The sequence below is a fragment of the Mycosarcoma maydis genome, chromosome 6, assembly GCF_000328475.2.
Source record: "Mycosarcoma maydis chromosome 6, whole genome shotgun sequence".
Classification (NCBI taxonomy): Eukaryota; Fungi; Basidiomycota; class Ustilaginomycetes; order Ustilaginales; genus Mycosarcoma; species Mycosarcoma maydis.
In genome coordinates, this window is record NC_026483.1 from 975,257 (window position 1) to 990,840 (window position 15,584).

At 55.1% G+C, this 15,584-nt stretch overlaps 5 protein-coding genes across 5 annotated transcripts; 3 read left to right on the forward strand and 2 right to left on the reverse strand.

Annotated features, from left to right (window-relative positions):
* Nucleotides 1-1,884: 1,884 nt before the first annotated feature.
* UMAG_02804 (uncharacterized protein) lies at nt 1,885-5,352 on the forward strand (the record flags this gene model as incomplete). Its single annotated transcript, XM_011390850.1, has 1 exon — nt 1,885-5,352. The coding sequence occupies one exon, from the start codon at nt 1,885-1,887 to the stop codon at nt 5,350-5,352; it is 3,468 nt and encodes a 1,155-aa protein (XP_011389152.1).
* A 257-nt stretch (nt 5,353-5,609) lies between these two features.
* Nucleotides 5,610-7,430, reverse strand: UMAG_10608 (uncharacterized protein; the record flags this gene model as incomplete). Its single annotated transcript, XM_011390905.1, has 2 exons — nt 5,610-6,872; nt 6,969-7,430. 2 exons carry the CDS (start codon nt 7,428-7,430, stop codon nt 5,610-5,612), a joined length of 1,725 nt encoding a protein of 574 aa, XP_011389207.1.
* A 1,177-nt stretch (nt 7,431-8,607) lies between these two features.
* Nucleotides 8,608-9,672, forward strand: UMAG_02806 (putative tricarboxylate secondary active transmembrane transporter; the record flags this gene model as incomplete). The annotated part of the gene is made up of 1 exon (XM_011390851.1): nt 8,608-9,672. The coding sequence occupies one exon, from the start codon at nt 8,608-8,610 to the stop codon at nt 9,670-9,672; it is 1,065 nt and encodes a 354-aa protein (XP_011389153.1).
* Nucleotides 9,673-10,322: 650 nt separating this feature from the next.
* Nucleotides 10,323-11,645, reverse strand: UMAG_02807 (uncharacterized protein; the record flags this gene model as incomplete). The annotated part of the gene is made up of 1 exon (XM_011390852.1): nt 10,323-11,645. One exon carries the CDS (start codon nt 11,643-11,645, stop codon nt 10,323-10,325), a length of 1,323 nt encoding a protein of 440 aa, XP_011389154.1.
* Nucleotides 11,646-12,534: 889 nt separating this feature from the next.
* Nucleotides 12,535-15,533, forward strand: UMAG_02808 (uncharacterized protein; the record flags this gene model as incomplete). Its single annotated transcript, XM_011390853.1, has 2 exons — nt 12,535-12,648; nt 12,780-15,533. The coding sequence occupies 2 exons, from the start codon at nt 12,535-12,537 to the stop codon at nt 15,531-15,533; spliced, it is 2,868 nt and encodes a 955-aa protein (XP_011389155.1).
* Nucleotides 15,534-15,584: the final 51 nt, after the last annotated feature.

Consider the following 15,584-nt stretch of genomic DNA (forward strand, 5'->3'; position numbering starts at 1 on the left):
AACCGATTTACGTGAGTGGCTTCTGCGGCGTCGATTTCGACGTCGGAGTCTATGTACCGTGGAAACTGTCTGCATCTCGTGCCGTGCCGAGCATTGCAGGTAGCAGCGCATCGCGACTTGTGCCATCGAGCTTGCTACTTGGGTCTCTTAGTACAGTGTGGCTGGCGCTGTTTCTACGGCGTCTTGATTGGCTTTTGTCGAGAAGGGGGCCATGGCGAGGTGCGCTCGCTCCAACCCAGATCCGAGACCTTCCGTTCGAATAGACACTGTCGTCACTACTGCACGCTTCTTGCTGCCCAATTTGCCATCCACCCATAGCGTTGTCAGCTGGCGTTGGCACCGAAAGGAGGCTAGTGATCAACGCACTTTGCCGCGCTGATTGGTCTCGCTGCTACTGCTCATCCAACTGCCACAGCGGCAGAAAGCAACCTGTACATTTCTTCTCAATCCGGACACCGCCGTCCATCTGTAAACTAAGCGCCAGTCTCCTGTAGACCAAGCGCTGTTACGATCCGAACCTCACCTGAGCATGGCAGCTAGTCTCGCTTGCGGCAAAGTACGCAACCGAGCTGTCACTCGAAGAGATGCTCGCGTGGTCGCTGCATCTAAGCCCCGCCACCTATTGCGCTACACGTAACAACCCCTCTGCCATCCAAAGCATCGACTTGATCTGCATAAGGTGTTAGACAAACGCATTCGGTCTCGAAGAGGTGTGCTACTTGACATGGACTGGAGCCCAACCAGGTAGCTGAATGCAAGTGGTCCTGCATTTCCTGTCTCTATCAACTATCGGCGCGACTTTGGGGCGGTGGTCTTGAGCGTCTCTGCGATTTTGCACTGGCACGATTACGGCTGCGTTTCTCAACAGTCGTGAATGTTGTTAGTGTCGCAAGCGACCACGGACGTGCGACGCCGCTGCCTCTATTCCGCTCAACGCTGCACCCGTACCTCGACGTCGACGGATACAGCACTAACAGCAATCAGTGGCTCGCAACGCTTCTCCTCCCTACTGTCCTCCAACGGTTTCGCATCTTTCCCACACTCGCTGCGAGCCGTTCCGCCATACACTATCGTAGCCAGTGCTTTCAGTCTCACAACGACAGATCCGTCGGATCGTGACAAGCACGTCTCGTCGCTTCCCACGTCTGAGCCCACAGCAACCAAGTCGACAAGAACCATATCCATCTCATCTCTGCGAACTAGGCATAGAATGCAGAGCCGCACCAGCAATCTCACGTACCCTCACTTCAAAGCTGTCTCACCGAACTGTGTTGGTTCTCGGAAGCCATTATGCGACTGAATCCTTCGAAAAGGACGTGCTACTTCGAGGACTGGCTGTTGGGGCCAAAAGCTGCAGCGCAGCTGCCCGTGCGTCTGCTGAGAGCACCGCAACTCGCTTTGGAAATGTAGAACGATGCACGGATCCTTTAGCACGCCGCATTCGGTGCTGTATTCTCGGCTCCTGGTGGCTGTTCGTACGAGCGGGCGAATCCTCGTGGCTGATGCTGCTGATGCTGCTGATGCTGCTGCTGCCTGCTGCTGCTGAGATCAGTGATGGTTTCACCCTTATCGATGGAACGGTCAAGCCGCAAGCAGAGAGAGCCGGGAGCGAGTCACTTCACGGCTAGCAGCTGATCACAGCCGTGCTATGTAGTAGCGAAAGAGCTTGATCCGAGTCATACAGCCATATCGAGGCTTCAAATGAGGTCTGGCGTTGGATCCCTGCCAAGGCTAGCGGCCGCGGACTTGCACCTGTACTTAAAGCCTTTTGGTCCAAGCAAGACCGATGCTTCTCTCTATCTAGCTTGTCGACCATCGTGGATAGAGCCACATTTTCACCTCGAAAGTACTCACAAAGAGCCCGACGAACATCGCATAGCAGTTATGACGGACGCTGCAACGGCCACCACGGCCAGAAATGCAAGGTCAAGATCGACAAGTGCGAGTCTCAAGACCTCGCGTTACTCGTTGCCTCGATCAAAGTCAGGCTCGACCTCTTTGCCGTCGTCGCCTACGACTGGCAAGAGGGGCCTTACTTTCGACGTAACTACCGACAAGTCGAGCGCTACCACCGCTGTGATCGACGAGGCTACCGCACTTGGGGATGCTTCGATGTCTAAGGAGGTTTCGACTGATGGCGCAAACTGGATCGACGCTCGCGAGGGATACCGGCTGATGGCTATGCACCTCTGGCAAGCATTCCGACGCGAGTGTTTATTCGGCCTCGATCCAGCATGCAGCGGCATGGAAGCTGCAAGCGGTGTTGCGATTCGATACGGTAAAGGCCAGTACGTCGTCTGCCCGTCTAACGACCAACGACTCGTCGACTTCTGCCAGTCCGTCGCCGTGCTCAACTGTGAAGCGGCTATGACACTCACTTCGTCCGTAGTGGCTGCGATCACAACGCGTCTGGTTGGTTCAATCACGCATGTACCCATCACGCCTTGTCAGCACATCCAGGTAGTCGATACCATGTCTGCACTAGCCGGTGCACGAAAAGCGCAAAACGCTTGTTTCGTCCGATCCGAACAAACGCTCGTCGTCTGGTCCGACAAGGTGGAAAGCTTGCAAGACAGCGCCAAGGATCTCGAGGAAAAGATGATCCGCTTCGTCTGGAACAGCAGCTACTACAGCAATGCGAATAACCTGGTAGTGGCAAGCTCCACTTCGGGTTCTTGCACGCCCGCATTGGCTTGGCCTACTTCATCTACGCCGAGCTCAATGCCGGATTCAGGCGCCACTTCACCTATTTCACCAACGTTTTCGTCCAAGACATCGATCTCATCCCTAGCAAACCAGGACCACTTGGACAAGTCGGCTCGCAACCACCGGCCCAGCTATCAAAAGGAACTCGATGCGCTCGGACGTCAAGGCAGTTTTCAGAGTATCGATGGTCTGGCTGTCAGTGCGGCAAAGGAGCGCGCGGTGTCCGGTGACATTGCGAGTCTTTCCACTTCGCCCAAATGTGCTCTGTTGCGAAAAGCAAGCATTGCGGCTGATCGCAAAGTCTCATTCACGGATCCAGCACCTGATCCTATCGGCATCCCAAATGAGGATCAGCGCACGAGCAACGTCGAGACACCAGGCTCGTCTGGCAAGGTGGAAGCGTTGGTTCGGCAAGCTGGCCTTCAGCGCAACAACAGCACGTTTTCGGAGACAAATACCTCGCAGCTCAGCTCTTCACGCTCTTCGTTGAGCTTGGCCAATGAAAAGCGCCAGAACGATAGTGAGACTGGCGAAAGCATTCGAGACGACTCGGACCGCGAGAAGCAGCACGACGAGTACGAACAGCGACCGTTGAGCTACATTGCGCCTCTGCAACACGGACTGGCGGTAGCGCTCGACATACTGATCTGCTTCTTGTTCATTTCCAAGCTGTTCGAGCATGCGCTGCGCGATGGTGACTGGCGTCGAATGGCACTGGCACCGATCACGCTGGTCATGTTCCCCGTGATCCTGTTTTTCTGCGACAACATCATCGGTATCATCATGCAGCTCGTCGGGCCTGTCAACCAGCTTCACCAGAACTCGCTCTACTTTTCCGGAAAGCCTCCCGTGCGCAAGCTCACCGCCGATCTGCCGCACATCACGATCCAGATGCCTGTCTACAAGGAGTCGCTCCACGGCGTGCTGATGCCCACCATTGAATCGGTGAAAAAGGCGATCACAACGTACGAGCTGCAAGGTGGCACTGCCGGTATCGTCGTCTCTGAAGACGGGATGCTGTTGATGGATAAGCAAGAACAGAACATCCGCAAGCAGTTTTACGAGCGCAACAACGTTGGCTGGGTTGCTCGACCTGCTCATGGCCAGGAAGGCTATTTGCGCAAAGGACGCTTCAAGAAAGCTTCGAATCTCAACTTTACTTGTCATCTGTCGATGGCCGTGGAAGAGATGATGAGCAAGGCGAGACCGACCACGTTGGCCGAGTTGGAGCGGTTCCATTCGGATCCAGAATTCGTCGCATCGACAGAGGAAAGCGCACGCGTATCCGGCGAGCAGGTCGCATCGATCGAGAACAAGGAGCAAGTTGACCAGCAGGCTCAGTCGCAGTCGCAGTCGCAGTCGCAGCGGCTGGGATCAGACGATTGGAGCGACGCTGACGAGACCGAACTGTATCGACAATGCCTTGAAGCATGCCTTGCACGCATGCACAGACTGGCGCAGGCCAAAGGAAACATTCGAATCGGACAATTGATTCTCATGATCGATTCCGACACTCGAGTTCCGCAAGACTGCCTTCTGGATGCGGCGACCGAGATGACGCAGTGTCCCGATGTGGGTGTCTTACAGCATTGCTCTGGAGTCATGCTGGTTTCGGATAGCTATTTCGAAACGTGCATTGCCTTCTTCACGCGACTGGTCAACTTTGCCATCAGCTTCACTGTGGCCAACGGCGACGTGGCGCCTTTCATCGGTCACAATGCGATCCTGCGCTGGTCGGCGATGCAGGAAGCTTCTTTCATCGATCCCGACGACCAAGTGCGCAAGATCTGGTCGGAATCGCACGTCTCAGAAGACTTTGACATGGCACTTCGACTGCTCATGGCAGGGTACATCACGCGGTGGGCCACCTACTCGAACAACGGATTCGAGGAAGGTGTCTCCTTGACGTGCGATGACGAGTTGAATCGTTGGCAAAAGTACGCGTTTGGTTGCTCAGAGTTGGTACTGCACCGTATCTGGCACTGGCCATTCAAAGGGCTTTTCACGCCGCTCTTCAAGACGTTTCTCAAGAGTTCGGCACCGATTCACTACAAGTTCTCAGCCTGCAGCTACATCTTCAGCTACTATGCGATTGGAGCCGCTTTTCCAATGACGTTTGGCTTGTATCTGGTCGAAGGGTGGTTCTACCCGGTCCTCGATCCGTCGTTCATGACACCGTTCAAGATCTGGGTCTCAGTAGTTGTCGTCTTCACGTTGGGCGGTAACGTGGGTCAGATCGCAGCGAGATATCGAGCCAAACAGGCAAGTCTGTTGCACTTGATCAAGGAGCACCTGTCGTGGATGCCATGCATGTTTGTGTTTTTCGGAGGTTTGTCGTACCACGTTGCAACAGCGCTGCTATCTCATCCTCTGGGGATCGATATGTCGTGGGGGGCGACCAACAAGGATTTGGCGGACAGCAACTTTTTCCTAGAGGTGCCGCTCATCTGGAAGCGATTCTGCAAGGTGATTCTGCTGTGCACGCTCTCGATCGTCTTGGTGGTCATCATGCAGATCCCAGCCATCGTTCCTCTGAATTGGTCCATCCAGGGTTTCTACACCTACTGGCCGCTATTGCTCACCGCCATCTCGCATCTCATCTATCCAATCGTGCTGAATCCGGCGTTGCTGCGATTCTCGTTCTAGCACTTGCACCCTGTACAACAACAAGCACCCAGTTTTCAAGCAACATGCACAACGGCCAACCGGATCATCGTGTACATCAAAAGTCTCGCTCGCCGAAGCACACAGACACTCGTCTAGAGCCTGGGTAGAAATCACAAACCGTCATGCGTACCAACAGAACATGTTTGATTCGTGACCAACAACTTGAGCAACTAACCATAATAGATACAACTAAACATAGAAAACAGGAGTGATTCGTGAATGCGAGCTTGTGTGCTTTACGATCGAGTCTCGAGCCTGAGCTGGGACTGGAGATCGATTTTCTTGTCGTCGTCCTCTGCACCTGTTGACGAGGCGGAGGAAGATTCGAGATCGAGGTGAGGCAAGGTCGTCTTTGGTGTGAAAGCGTCGGACGATACGGATGCAGACTTGGCACGCGTGGCACGGCCCATGCTCCAGACGGGACGTTCGAAGACCTGGTCGATTTCTTCGAGCGGCAGACCGGCGGTCTCGGGCAGGAAGATGGCGTAGAACGGCAGGGCGAGAACCAGCGACACAGCAGCGTAGAAAGCAAACGTACCAGCTCCACCCATGGGAGAGTTGAGCATCGGCTGCAGAGTTCGTGTGGCCGAAAATTGGAGCAGGTAGTGCATGGCCATGACAATCGACGAGGCAATACTACGAACGTTCATCTCGAAGATCTCGGTTCCAACGAGGTATTGGGCGAGATTGCCACCGGCCGAGAAACTGGCACCGGAGATGAAGATGGCTGCAAGTGCAGCTTGACCTGCGTGCTTTTCGCCCTTGGTGTGGTTGCCCTGCACATACAGACCCAAGAAGACCGAGACGTAGAGCATCGAGAGACCTTGGATGAAAACGCCAATGAGCAACGTCTTGCGTCGTCCCAACAGATCGATCAGCAAGAGCGACGAGAGAATTCCGCATCCCAACTTTGTGGCGCCAAATCCGACAGACATGACGTAGCCGTTCTTGTCCGAAGCACCGACGAGCGTCATGATACGGTTGGCGTACGTTGCGATGGCTCCAGGACCTCCGAATTGCACCAGCAGCTGGATCATAACGCCTAGTCCGACTTTAAGCAGGTTCTTTCGGCTGGTCACGACCAGCTTGAGCTTGTGAAGCGTCTTGTATTTGCGCAGCAGCGAGTCCACAGGAAGTGCGTCTTCCCGTGCGATCTGTTGACGGTGCTCTTCGGCGATCGACTCGCGCATGAGTTGGGTCTCCTCGATCATAGCTGGGTGGTTCTCGTCAAGGTTGCGGTAGAATTTGAGCGAACGAGTTGCCTTTTCGACATGGCCTTGGTCCAACAGCCATCGTGGCGACTCGTGGAGGAACAAGGTGCTGAGCAGGAGAAACGTATGCCACACCAAGGGCAAGATAATGACGATTTGCCAGATAATGTTCTTGTGCTTGTCCTGTGTACGAGAGGCACCGAGGTTGACGGCGTATCCCAGCATAGCTCCCAGATAGATCGACACACTGTACACCGAAGTGCAGAGACCACGGATCTGGCGAGGAGCCTGGCAGAGCAAACAAGAAGTAGGGGGAGCAAAGTCAGCACTTGGCTCCTGAAAGACACCAGCACAGTAAGCAAAGCGGAGAAAAGCAAAACTTACCGTCTCGACTAGGAAAACCGGAGAGCAGACTGACGAGATACCAACGCCTACACCTGTCACCATTCGGCCAATGTAGAGCAGCGCAATGCGTTCGGCGCTCGCCATCCACATGGCTGATCCGATGATGATAAGGATGCAGCTGAGTCTACCGGCCATCACACGACCGAAGCGGTCCGAGGTGGCGTATCCGACCAAAGCACCCAAGGTCGAGAGCAACTGAACCATGGCGACAATGTTGGACTCCTTGCTAGATTTCTTCTTGACGTTAAAGGCATGTTCAAAGGCAGGTGTACCGATGGATCCCGAGATGACACCTTCATCCATACCTCGACTGGCACCGAGCAAGCCGATGCTCAAGACAGCCATAAGCAAACGCCAGTTGAGCGCCTGCGACGGAACCTCATGGATGTGCCGAAGCTTGGACGGAACCCATCTCTTACCGGATCCTGCTGTTGGGCCCATGGTTGCAGCCTTTGTTGTTCTAGGAGTGGTCGTAGATGAAGCGGTATCGGAGCAAGGCAAGGCGGGGCAAGGCAGGGCAATGTCTTGGATGATGATGTTGATAATGAGAGGGGCCCCACAATCGAGGTTGGCAATGGCTAGATCTTATACTAAAGGGAGCCTCCGTCGGCGAAACATGTTTCGTACCAACCAAACTAGTGCGATCTGCCTTTTAGGTTGATGTTCCTGCGTGTCATCGTGGCCACATGGTGGCGGAGGAGAAACGGTGTGCTCCGTCCAATGGTTAGGATTGGTCGAAAGCCTTTGGCGAAAGGGGCGTTTGACGGGGCTTGTCAGTCCGTTTGGAACGCTTGTGCAGCGGAGGAACACAGTCTCGGGCCGTAAGGCGTGCCGAATGGACCGCCCCGCACGAACACAACGCGCGGGACACGACGCACAATGCACAACGCACGATGGAGACCAAAGTTTTTTGTGGCTTGAAGACGGTAAGGTGAGGTCACGTCAGGTACGACCAACCAAAGTATCGCCAAGTCAAATGCAAACTTGACAATCACGAATCGTGAATGATCCCGTGTCCGCCTGCCTCGAGCCATCTTGGCCGGCGAACAGGTTGAGCGAATCACGAACAGCAGTCGTGAGTCACGTAGTGGAGCCCCGCAACCTCGTCTTCTCGCAACGCCCCAAAAGGAAGGTCCGTTGCCACATGTATCGACGGAGTGCTGCAAGCGAGCGTTTTGATTCCGTCTCCGTCTCCGTCTCCGTCTCCGTTTGTGTCTCCATGCGGAGTTGTTTTAACCGAGGCAGCCATTTTTTATTATTTACCATTGCTCCACCCACGGCCACGGCGGTCTTTGACAGCAAATACTCACGACTGTATCGCCACTGAAGAGTCTCATTCACGATTGCCGCCATCTCCTTGGCGTCCGGAACTCTCCGCTCAAGTCTCGCGACGGCTTTGTCAGTAGTGGCACTCGTGGCTCGCGCTTATGTGTTAGACAGAGACTGGTTCACGTTGGTGATTGCGCCTTGCTTCGGAGTATTTAACACCATGTCTGGTGGCGGCGGCCACGAGAGTCGTGTCCTCAATCCTCGACAGCCAAACAACGCAACACGCTCAAGTGATACATCACAGCTCTCAGCTTGATCGTTTATTTTGTCCCAAGAACCACGATTCGCCATGTCGACAACAGAGAAACGAATCTCGCCTTCGCCCATGCACTCGCTGCTCGCCGGAACCATCGCCGGTGCGGTCGAAGGGTTTCTTACTTACCCGACCGAGTTTGTCAAGACGCAGGCTCAGCTTGCCTCGAATGCAGCCGCAAGTGCCAGCAAGACATGTTCGGTCCCCAAGAGTGTTCCGGGGGCGGTTCGACACATCTCGTATGGTGCATTGCCAGCGCACAAGCTCAACATCGCCGCCGCCGCCGCCGCCACATCAGCACCATCAACCACTGTACCGATGCCAAAAGCAGGCGCCTCGGCGATGCAGATTGTCCGGGATACTTGGAAGACTCGCGGGATCACTGGCTTCTTCAGCGGCGCAGGTGCCATGGTTACGGGCAACTCTGCTAAAGCGGGTGTTCGCTTCCTCACGTACGATACGATTCAAAACCTTCTGCGACCAAAGTCGATCGATGCAAACCAGAAGCTCGGAATGGGCAGATCGATCCTTGCCGGCTTCCTGGCTGGATCGGCCGAGGCGATGCTCGCGGTCACGCCTTCCGAGGCGATCAAGACACGGATGATCCAGGATTCGCTGCAGCCTGCTCACATGCGCAAGTACAAAGGCGCCATCGATGCGGTTCAAAAGATTGTGGGCGCTGAGGGCTTGGCTGGTCTGTACAGAGGGTTGGGTGCCACGGTGCTGCGACAGGGAGCAAACTCATCGGTGAGGTTGACATCCTACTCCATCTTGAAATCCGTACAAACGCAAGCAGGCTATGCCAAGTCCACAGCAGCGACATTCGCATCGGGAGCAGGCGCTGGCTTGATCACCGTCTACCTCACAATGCCGTTTGACGTGGTCAAGACGCGAATGCAACAGTCACCCTCGACCACAGGAGCTACACAGAGCAAGCCGAGCATCGTCTCGTGCGGTCTCGACATTGTCAAGAGGGAAGGAGTAAAGAGCCTCTGGAAGGGTACCACCCCACGATTGACCAGGTTGATTTTCAGCGGTGGCATCGCGTTTACTGCTTACGAGACGGTTATTGGCTGGCTCAACCCGACCACAGTTGCTTGAGGGAACTATCTACTTGTCACACGCTTTCTGCACAATACATGGTTTAGCTTTTGTCCAAGATACTACTGAAGAAGAGTCTGGCCGTGTCGTAGACGCACCCAAGGATGACGGAACACTGCGCAACAGAGCCCATCGCACCACGGTGAGATTGTGCAAGACTCGGGCTACGGAAAACCTCACAGCAGCGTCAACGCAGGTGCACAATTTCTAGAGCTTGCACACGGAACCAAGAACAAGAACCACTCCCGGCCCAGCCCAAGAAGTACAATGTATCCGACACGGTTCGCCACGGTTTGAGCGGAACAGTTGAAGATTACAACCCAAGTCCGATTGGTAGTCTAGACTTCCTTTTGGTACAGCGGTTAAGCTTCAAGTTATACGCACGCAAACAAGAGGCAAATGCAAACCGGCAAATGTGAATCACGAATGGCTGCAGTCGTGAGTATCATTCCATTGAGATTCGTGATTCTTGACTTGTGACTTGCGGTCTGACGACAGCTTGGCTATTCTGTAGATGAAAATGCACGGCACAGGACAAGGCTTTTCATATATGAAGCGCGAGCGAGCGCTGAAATACCACATGAGCAAACGAGGACTGGTATCTTAAACATGAGCATTGAGCAGGGCTACAAAGTGGCAAAGTGTATGGTCTACTGGCTAGGCGAGAGGTAATACGCTTCAGCAGAAGCCAGTCTCCTTGCAGTCCTGAAAAGACTCGTGCTCCTCACAGTGACGCCAACCGGGCTCTTGCTATCCATCTCGACATCCGCGGTAGCTTCAATGGCACCGCATGCGTGTGCGAACTTGAGCCTTTCCGGCATCATCTTGGTTTGCTTGAGCAGAATCTGGTTCGGGATCGACCCTGGAATGCTGCAGGCAGCAGCGAGGCAGACACCACCGGAGAGCTGTAATGCAGGATGTGGTCGACCCATGCTGAAGCTTCGCGAGAGAACGTGTGCGTCGGAGCCGGGGAGCGCGTCGGAAACCAGACAGATCTTGGGTGTGCCTTTGGTCTTTGCTGCAGTGGCCGTGTCGGGTGCAAGACCCATTACGACGGCGGCTGCTTGACGGATCAGCTCTACGCGAGCCGAGTGGCGTTCCAGTACGGAAGCTGGCTCGTTTCCGCGCAGGGTCTCATCAATGTCGGAGAGCCGAACAAAGACGAACGGATTGGCTGCATCGACGCATGATACTTCGATCGGCAAGTCTTCGCCGTGTATGTGCAGCAAATCCAAAGGTTTGCCAGTGGGGCAGAGCGAGGTACACATGCTGCCCGCTGGGTCAAGGAAATCCAACTGGATCGGCGAGCCTGTACCTGCAACACCGTCGATGACCACGTCGCCAAATTCGACCGGCTTTCCATTGCGAACAAGGAATGTAGATCGGATGAGCTGGTTGTTGTTGAGACAGCGAAGAGTGAGTGCGACCTTGTCTTGTCGGCCTTTGCCGTTGGTCTTGGCGAATGCAGCAAGTGGTGCCAGGACTGACGCCGGGATGAGACCCTCTTCAAATGCAAAAGGGCCAACACCACTAAGAATGTTGCCGCAGTTGCCGGTAAAGTCGAGCTTGTCGCCTTCGATGGGGCACTGGATGAACAGGTAATCGACGTCGGCGATGTGAGGAGCAGAGCTCTGCGAGACAACAGCAATCTTGGAAGTTGTCGAAGTGCCACCACCCAATCCATTGAGCTGACGGCCAAACGGATCAGGACTGCCCATGATCGAAGGCAAGATGTTTTGCCATTCGGCTCGAGAGCTGGGCAGATCGGAAGCCTTGATGAAAAGTCCCTTTGAGGTTCCTGCTCGCATGATTACCGTGCGAAGGGAGCGACGTTCAAACGATGGCGACTTGCTAGAAGACGCACCTGCCGTAGTCGCGCCCGGAGCGATGGGCAGAGCGCTTTTGGTCAAGATCTTGGGCTCGACATAGCGAAAGTCTTCAAAGTGACGGCTCGAGGTAGGCTGGAGCAACATTTTTGGCGTGTAGCTTTGTCAAGTGGGTTCAGTAGAAAGCGAATGGTTGATCCTCGCCAAGTGGGATCCTTGTGTGCTGGCAAAAGTGTGGGGGTCGATCTGCCAACGCCAAAGACATAGCTTCGCGGAGGGCTTCATGATATATACCACAACAACACTGGCTACTGACGGAGCCAAGGTGGCGGTGTTGAGACCAACGGAGACATGGATGGCGAGCATGACATCGTCCAATCGAATCGTCCGGCTTGTCGCAAAGCCACTGCAGAGCGACAGTTGCGTCCGCCCCGCCGGTAACGTCGTACAAGTTCGAGTGGAGGCAACAACCAACCGTAGAATCCACTAGCGCCGGTTTCTGACAGCTCGGTTGATGTTGTTGCCCTCCGTTGGATCGTTAGTCCGTGTCCGTGTCCGTGTCCGTCTGGTTCAACTTGGACGGAGTTTCGGGGAAAACAAAACAAAATTCACCGAACAGCGTGCAATAATTGTGAATTAAAAATCGCGAAAATAATGCTCGAGATTCCTTAATCCTGAATCCCGAATGCTTCACACTGTTCCGATGCCAGCGAGCGTATCAAGTTAAAATGAAATTATGCCACTGCTGGACGGCGATAAATCGAATCAAATTCACGAATGTTGCCCGCGCCGAGGCCGTTTCACAAAATCACGTGGGTGTGCCTTTCTTCCGTCTCCGTCTCCGTCTCCGTCTCTGTCTCTGTCTCTCCGTCTGTCCGCCTCTCCGTTAACCCGTCCCTTCCTTCCGCTGCTGTAGCGTGGAGACGCCCATGTCTCTTACACATCGGTCCGTCAATCTTCCCGTCGTGCCACATCATTGGTCACGGTCTCCATCGTTTCCGGCTCGTTGACGTCCGACCGGTGTGCGTCACCGGCCATGAGGTGGAAACAAGTACACGCTGTACCTGGCAGTAACACCTCGGACACCTCGCGTCCGTCGCAAGGCTCATCGGCTTTCTCTACCGCTTGCGATTTTTGCCGTCACCGAAAGGTAAGCTTGGTCATCTTGATTCTGGTGGGTGTGCTTGAGATGCACTCGATATCGTAGCGCATCCTATCGCGTCGTGGCAAGAATCGCTGATCTGTGCTGGTTTACACCTCCGTCGTTGGACGTCACCGTAGATTCGTTGCAATCGAGAACAGCCATGCGACAAGTGCCAGAAGCACGGTAGGGCCAACACGTGTCACTTTGAAGATGGTCGAACCAAAAAGCGCCAACGCCCAAACAATGCGGCTTGTGCGGCAGTACATCAAGACGAAAGCCGCGTTGGTCAGCTCGGGGACGAGCTCGAGCTCGAGCTCGAGATCGCCCGTGTTGGTCAGCTTTCCGCGACGCCAGGTCGACACGGTAATGTACGCTTCAACCGCGCTTCATCAGAGGCTGCTGGTCAAGTCAGCGTGGATGAAGCAAGTCGTGTTGAAGCGCACAATACGTCGGGCCAGGCTAAGGACGGCTCACACGCGTTTGCCAATCCACGGCTCAACGAGACTGCGTTCAGACATACCGCAGAGACGCACCATGCTGCTCCAGTAGCCCACACGGACGTGCGTGCATCGTCTGTATCATGCTCGTCGCTGAATGCTGCAGTGCGGCCTCACAGCTCGTCACCTCTGCCGACTTCGCCAACTTCGTCGGCGGTCGCTAGCATCATTGCGGATCTGGGCGATCCGAGGCATTCAATCGGACATGCTGAACGGACGCGCGCCTCTGCGTCACCCAGCCAGCAAGCTACACGTGGAGTCATGTCAAATCTGCGCGTCAACAATCGAGGCGAATCGCGATACCACGGTCCGACGAGTGCTTCGTTCAACGCGCCTGAAGCATTGAGCGAGGATTCTCGAGCTGGAATTGCGTCTGCGCAGGGCCGTCTCAGTGTGGATGGTGGCGGTGGCGCCAATCCAGCAGGTGGTAGTCAAGAGCAGCGTGTCTCGCTGGATGCAGCCGTGCTCACCGACAGATTGACATCGCTGGCTGCTCGCGAAAGACAGGAAGAGGTGATGAACGTTGTCGCTGGCAGACTCGACTTTGACGGTGTAGAGCCTGAGCTGGCGATCCACCTGCTCAACTTGCACTGGAATCGGCAGCATCACGCCTACCTGGTCACGTACCGACCGCTGTTCATGCGGGATATGGCGGCTCCTCCAGGCAAAGCAAAGTACTTTTCCAAGCTACTCTTCCACGCTATCCTGTTCGGTGCCGCCAAGTTTTCAGACCGCATCAATCAGGTCAGGTCAGACGTCAATGATCCCTCGACGGCTGGCCAACAGTTTCTCGAACGCGTCCAGCAACTGTTACCAGAAGCGTTGATCAAGAGCCGCATCACGACGGTGCAAGCGTTGCTGTTACTCGCATGCACGCACTATGCCCGTGGTAGCGAGAGTGCAGCTTGGCTACATTCCGGATTGGCTTTCCGCATGGCGATCGATCTGGGGATGAACGAAGATAGTATCGAGCTGGTTGCATCGGGCAACATGGCACTCGAGGAGCTCGAGCTTCGTCGACGTGTAGTATGGGCCGCGTTTGTGATTGACAAGATCCACTCGCTCTACCAAGGTCGGCAGGCTTCGATTGAACGGCGCAACCTGTATGTGCCCATCGAGTTCCACGACCATTTCGAAGAGACCGAGTTCTGGACGCCTGTTGCGTTTCACCGACCTCTGAGCGAGGCAGAGGCGCAAAGCAAAGCTACAGCCAGAGGCACCAACGCCGCCACTCCGAGTGGCTACACGGGACCGATCTACAGTGTTTCTACGTTTGCCGAGCTGTGCAGGCTGACGGTGATTATGGAAAAGATCATCCAGATCTTCTATTCGATCGATAGCGGTGCGCGATCCGAAAGAGCACAAACGGAACACTTGATTGAAATGCGCTCCGAGCTCGCCGCTTGGCGCACGTCGTTGCCTGCACATCTGCGTATCGACTCGAGCTCGCCAGCAGGTAGAAGTGGCGGCCAACGCTCTCGCACTTGCCCGCCCAATCTGATCTCGTTGCACGCACTCTATCATGCGTTGACGATCCTGCTGAATCGACCATTCCTACCACATGGACATCTTCGCAGCGACGATGCAGCTTGCGGCAGATCGTCATGGAAAGCATGCGTGGATGCAGCGTCGAGCATCTCGAGCCTCATGAATCTGTATCGTCAGACGGTGAGCATGAAGGGAGCGCCGCAGCTCATCTCATACATCAACTTTTGTGCTGCAGGAATTCACGTTCGTGTAGCAGCACAGCTGCAACAGTCCAACACGTCGAGCGAAGGTGCTAATCTGGCAGCCGCATCCAGTCGCAGATACGAGCTGAAAGCGCTCCGACAATGCCTGCAGGATTTCGAGGAGAATCAAGATCCCAACCCGGGCGTCGCTAAAGCCAAGAGTGTGATCCGCAACATGGCCGAGAGAGCTGGCATTCTCAACCTGCTTCAAGACGACTCGGGAGAAGGTGGATTGTCGCCGATCAACCAAGATGACAGTCCACCGCTGATGAATCTCGTCGGCCACAGTGGTAGCCAAGCGAATCGAGGGGGTGCTGCAAATCGCGTCGAGCTTGTTGGAGCAAGCGCACTTGCACGCCATGCGAGCGCGCTGTCCATGACAACACCGTCGTCCTCGACTTCGATCGCCGCAGCAGGAGGAGCAACAGCCGCATCAGCAGCGTTGAATCGAGTAGACGCAGCGCAGAACTCAACTTCTGCACTCACACCGCCCTACGAGATCGACTTTGAAAGCATTCTCGCCTCGTTTGATCACTTTGAGTCCGCAGCCGGTCCTGGTCGAGACGGCCTATTCGCAACAGGCACAGCGGATCCCAACACCAACTCGGACATTCTCTTTGGCTTTCTTCGTGACTATGATGCACCCTCTGCCCTCTCGCTATGACGGTACCAACACAAACTGCGCTTCAGCCACTCTTCAGTCGTAGCCGTGGTG